The 5,514-nt window shown below is 34.5% G+C and overlaps 2 protein-coding genes across 2 annotated transcripts in view; one reads left to right on the top strand and one right to left on the bottom strand.

Moving 5' to 3' along the window:
- LOC113230242 (proline-rich protein PRCC) overlaps positions 1 to 2,482 on the top strand; it is a 3,527-nt gene extending 1,045 nt beyond the window's left edge. The window contains exons 3-6 of the mRNA XM_026464083.1: positions 1,000 to 1,047; positions 1,118 to 1,633; positions 1,743 to 1,958; positions 2,304 to 2,482. Of these exons, the coding sequence (XP_026319868.1) occupies positions 1,000 to 1,047; positions 1,118 to 1,633; positions 1,743 to 1,958; positions 2,304 to 2,390 (867 nt within the window). The 3' untranslated portion in view covers positions 2,391 to 2,482. The remainder of the gene's footprint in view (positions 1 to 999; positions 1,048 to 1,117; positions 1,634 to 1,742; positions 1,959 to 2,303) is intronic.
- LOC113230243 (28S ribosomal protein S11, mitochondrial) lies at positions 2,419 to 5,475 on the bottom strand. Its single transcript, XM_026464084.1, has 4 exons — positions 5,177 to 5,475; positions 3,631 to 3,862; positions 3,187 to 3,252; positions 2,419 to 2,622 (listed from the first exon to the last, which is right to left on the bottom strand). Exons 1-4 carry the CDS (start codon positions 5,344 to 5,346, stop codon positions 2,515 to 2,517), a joined length of 576 nt encoding a protein of 191 aa, XP_026319869.1. The 5' UTR covers positions 5,347 to 5,475; the 3' UTR covers positions 2,419 to 2,514.
- Positions 5,476 to 5,514: the final 39 nt, after the last annotated feature.

Here is a 5,514-nt window from a genome sequence, read left to right as displayed (position 1 = left end):
TTGTATTAGACCCGTCGTCCATTTATTTGTAAGTCAATGCTTCACACCATCAAAATAATCAATGATGCCAAATGTCAAGTATACTTCGTTTCAATCCATTTTGAACACAAATTAAACAAACAAGTCACTGACTCGACCATAGACGGTTTAGTGATGGCCAATTGTAACGCCAGCAACAAATTGATTAATTAATTGAATGAATCGATTTGTTCGATTGAGTCATACTAGCGGCTTTCCTTACATAACCTATATAAGCATATTTAAAATTTCAATTGAAATCCTCCTTCAAATCCTAACACTAAGGGTCGTATTCCAGTACTCTACTCAATACTCAAGTCAGGACTTGAGTATTGCAGTTAGCACTGGAAATCATACTCAAGTCCTTGCAATTAGGGTCGCATTTCCAGTGCTTGAAATCATACTCGAGTCTGCTCAAATCCTGACTTGAGCATTGAGTAGAGTTCTGGAATACGACCATTAGATACTCTGTCGATTGTGATTGAAATGTTAGATTTAATAATCGATTACTAAACTTTAATTAATTGAACCGAATGTTTTTTTTCGAACAGCACTATGCAACCATAGGCAAGTAATAGAAGTATAGATGAATAATAACCTCACTTTTGGACACCATTTTTCAAATACGATGTTACGATGCTATTGAAATTAATGTTGTTGGAAAAAGTGATGATATATCAAGTCGAAATCTTCGAAATATACATTAAAGTGTTACTTATTCTATTTATTGACTGATTGCTTCAGAATTTTAACCAAACAGGTTTGTTTACTTTTTGTTCAAAATGGTTTGGAACAGACTATAGCAATGACTATGTACTGCAGTTTCATTATTATAACATAAAAATTATGGTGGACAAAAACGGTGGTAAGGATTGCAAAAACTTTTTAAACCATATAAATGAAATAGTGTCATATGACTAAATGCCTTAAAGCATATTGTGTGTTAATAATATTGTTATATATGTGTAATTCTTGTTCTAGTTCAAAGATGTAAAAGTTACAGTACCTAAACCGAAGATTACCAATGGGGTAAGTATAGAAAACTTATTTTTAATCACTTTATACCAATATTTCATCTGACTTACTGTCTTTATTATAGAAAAAGTCGGGATTACTTAGCATCCTACCGCAACCTAAAAATGCAGTCATGACCAAAACAATATCCCTGGTCCCTCAGCAACTAACTAAGAAACCTACAGCAACAGTGAAGAAAAAGATACTGACACTATCACCTGATAAAAAATCAAAAACGAACAACATACTTCACAACAATTACTCGGATGACAGTGACAATGATGATGAAGTACAAAATGACTTTTTCTCCATAAACAAACCAGTTGAAATACCTGCTTATGATGGTCCATTAGATATTGATAAACCTATAGAAGTAGTAACGCAAAATAAAAGACCAAGAAGCATTGAGTCATATTTTAAAAAAGATGTTCCAAATCAAGTGGAATTGCAACCAGATTATGCAGAACCTGATAATCCAACACAATCTATGGATGTTAGCAGTAATGTTGCAAGTAACTATGGCATAGAAGAAGGTCCAAGTTACAGTGGTGAAACAGCTGCAAGTTCAAATAATGGGGCAATTGTGTTGGATGATGAGGCTGTAAGTATTACAAAGTGGCATAGCATATTGTATGAAATATTTAATCACGAACTCATGCATTTGCGGCAATGTTTTTTTACAAATATCTAACGCAAAACGCGAATTCCAGATACGCCAACTATGCGGCGCCCGGGGCAAGCGCAAGCGTGAAGAAATACAAATCGTCGATGTGAATCAACAAGAAGTCTTAGCAGAGGCGCGTGAGTTACTGATGAAAGGTCTTATGGATGACACCACCAAGAGAGTGTCGTCAAGTAAAAAGAAGGGTAACGAGCCTACCAGTCAGCAGAGAAGGAAGCATCAGATCACTTATTTGGCACATAAAGTGAGCATCCAAAATTTGTCTTTTTTAAGGCTATTCATAAGTAGTTTTTTTTTGCTGGACACGTTTCGCCGGTGATTAAATAGAAACTGTTTCTGTCAAGTCACCGCCGCGGAATCTCATGATTAAAGACCACGGACATCTTGAGAGAAAATTCGTCTTAATACATGATTTTTTTTCCATTTTTAAATCGGGGAAACTTATAACAACATAATAATGAAATATCTATTACTTTAGTCACTCTGTCTGTGTGTCACGGTAGGTTCGTCTTTTTTAAATTTGAAGCTATCATTAAGGCCTCTTATTACCTGTTTGTGACTTGTATGTATATGTATATACTTTTTTCAGGCTAAAGCGAATGAAGTGGATTTGCAAAACCAATGGGCAAACAATAGGATGTCAAGGAGACAAACCCAATCTAAATACGGTTTTTAACTGGACAGATCAAATTTAGTTGTTATTGTATTGTAAATATTAAGTTAAGGATTTATAATAAAACAATCTTGTACAACAAATTTATATTACTATTACACTAAAAACTAAATAATAATAGAATAATTTACAATCTCCTTGCCTTTCTTGGACGAGGAGGGTTCCATGAAACAGGCGTGTTGTCTGTCACTGAGATTATTTCTAGACCACCCATTTGTAAACCTTTTACTGCAGACTGTAAAAGAAATACATAAAATTATAATGCTCCTAGAGTCGACAAGACAAGAGCAATTATGCACAAACTGATCAAGACAAAGTTTTTTCTATAAACAGTTTTGAATTTCATTTTTTACTGTTTAAGCTGATTGATTAAAAGCCTATTCACACGGCGCATTTTTTACACGCAGACGACGCGCCATAGAGGCTCAAACAGCAGATTGTTGCATTTATGTGATTGTTGTAAACGCGCGCGAGAAGCGCCTCTGTTGTTTTACGCGCGTTTGTTATCGATTCAAACGCGCAGAAACATTGCGTTTGCAAAGCTCAGTGAAGGGGTGGGGGAGGAGTGCGCGCTCACGCCACTGCGGGCGGCGTCAGCACCCGCAATCGTCTGAATTTCCTTATAGTGCGTAGCACATGGCATATTTTATGTACACGACTCGCGGTTACGGCGCCACTGTATTTGTGAACGTGCGCTAAAGTTTAGTGGCGGCAACTAAATCGAGTTAACGTGCGTCATATGCGTGTACAAAATAGTGTGCATAGGCTTATGACATCATCAGAGGAAAAAAACTATTACCAATCTGCCTGGTCCTAAGCCTTTGACTTTGACTCTCACAGTTTTAATTCCTCTCTCAATGGCTCTCTGCAAAAGAAAATACAACATTGGTAAATACTTGCACTACAAAAATGTCTGCAATATTTAAAACAAATTTTAAGAATAAAAATTCATAAGGAATATAATTATTGTGGATGTTTTGTAGAACGCGCATAAACGAGATTTGGTATATTTTCAGGGAAGCATGTTTTAACAACTATTTTAAAATATTTACGTAGTTTTAAAATTCTATTTTGGTTTCAATTACATTCAAGTTTTAAAATTGAATTTGAAGCAGGACGTAAATATTTTAAAACAGTTGTTAAACCCTAAAATATGCTCCCCTGAAAAAATCTACAAAATGTTGTTTGAAACACTGACAAATGACTAATGACTGAACAGATGTTAGCTCTTAGTGGAACTTACAGTAGCTATACTGATGGCAGTGGTCTGTGCAGCAATGTTAGTCCCTTTCTTGGTATTCTTGAATCCCTCCATTCCACAGGACTTTATGAGTTTTACAACACCCGCAGCATCGGTCACCGTGAAAATGGTGTTGTTATGACTCACTCTGACATTGCACACAGGAAGATCTTTGTAGGGTACTCCGTTGAAGAGTAGGTTATCTGAATCTGCAGTTGGAAATATATTTTGTTTCCTGTTGAACAGAAATAATAGATATTGTACTGTTCACAGAGGCACAGTTAGCTAAGAAATTACCAAATGTTACTTTGACACATCACATTATTGGAATGAACTTGACTGCTCCGAATCCTAACTTTGTTTATTTTTAAAACTCCACTTTCTTACATAAAATAATGTGAAAACCTGCCAGATAGGCTCAATTTATATTGTTATAGAACGTAATGAAAGCAAATTTTTGTAACTATATTGTACATAGCAATATGAACTTTGTGGTCAATTGTGTTACTAACTAAATATGAGCCAAAATCTTACATGGAATTCTGTATTTTTATTATTATACTGTTTTTTTTTTGCTATGTACAATATCATATTTTTTTTTACTATGTTTTTTTTTGCTATGTACAATATCATTACAAAAATTTGCTTCCATTCTGTTCCACTGCAATATAAATTGAGCCTTAACCACATCAATCACCCAGTCTCTACTAGGAGTACTAATAAAGTGTACCGTGTACTCGCGTGAGTACAGTTACTCATAGAGCAACAAAATTCAGTCTAGGGCACTACCCGGATTATTCAGAGCAGAACCAATTTATACAAGTTAATTTCACAAATTCATCCAACTAGGAAGGGAATCAAACCTCCTCATTTAGCATCCAGTCTTACCACTACAACCAATGGCGGTATTCATTACTTATTGCATAACCGAGTTATTTTATAAATATCTTGTTATTGTTTATTAAGCATGTCATATTATACTTGTGTAATATGGATAAAAATGTGCGAAAATTGACTAATACAATTATAGTTTGTTATAGTATAACTCACATGTAATTTCAATGTAAAGCTACTTCTACTAGAATGTAAGAATAAATAAAAATATACAATGATTTAATATGAATCAGAAAAGATTTAACATTAATAAACTCTTCATACACAAATAAGGGTCATTATTTACGCATGTACTGAAGTTGTAGTTTGGAAAGCAGATTTACTGTTAAGCCTTATTTTTTCTATTAATGAAGCAAACTGATTGAAATATGACATTAAAAAGAAACCTCAAATTATTATAAGAATAGAGTATCAAGTTCTTAGGTTTTCGCGATTGTTACACATAGGAAATGAAACTATTTTTCCGGATTTAAATCGCGTATATTCGTTTTTTCAAACAAACCGACGTTTTGGGCCCTTTACAGGCCCGAAACGTCGGTTTGTTTGAAAAAAACAAATATACGACATAATAAATAGATAAACAAAAATCCGGAAAAATAATTTCATTTCCTAAGAATAGAGTATTTTTACGTGAATTTGATAAACGATATCTTACAATTTGAGCTGATTATCCAGATCGATGATCTTTTCGCCCTGAACGCCTTCATCGTCTGCGGGAATCCGTTTGTGGACAAACCTTTCCGTAGCTACGGGCGCGGATGTTTGGAACAACCGCACCACGTAGTTTATTGGAGCCGGTAAACTTTTCCGAATTGCATTAAGCATGATTTTTTTTCAAGTTTTATCTCAAAAACCTAATTAAAAGTGATTATTTGTATTTTGTACGGTATCGTAAACATAACCTAAAATGTTTGACAGTAGTAAATTTTTTTTCCTTCGTTCCGTTTGGAACAGGCGAAGGTCAGAGACCATACTGCCTAGTCATTAGTTTCG

The sequence above is a fragment of the Hyposmocoma kahamanoa genome, unplaced genomic scaffold (genome assembly GCF_003589595.1).
Source record: "Hyposmocoma kahamanoa isolate Upper Pololo Valley unplaced genomic scaffold, ASM358959v1 63, whole genome shotgun sequence".
Lineage (NCBI taxonomy): Eukaryota > Metazoa > Arthropoda > Insecta > Lepidoptera > Cosmopterigidae > Hyposmocoma > Hyposmocoma kahamanoa.
The sequence above is the reverse complement of the archived record's forward strand: the minus strand, read 5'-3'. Positions and strand labels throughout refer to the sequence as shown.

Coding starts and splice junctions, on each gene's coding strand:
- LOC113230243 (XM_026464084.1), bottom strand. CDS start 5,346: ATGCTTAATGCAATTCGGAAAAGTTTACCGGCTCCAATAAACTACGTG. Junction 3,253..3,630: donor CTGCCATCAGTATAGCTACT/GTAAGTTCCACT, acceptor TTTCTTTTGCAG/AGAGCCATTGAGAGAGGAAT. Junction 2,623..3,186: donor GCTTAGGACCAGGCAGATTG/GTAATAGTTTTT, acceptor TTTCTTTTACAG/TCTGCAGTAAAAGGTTTACA.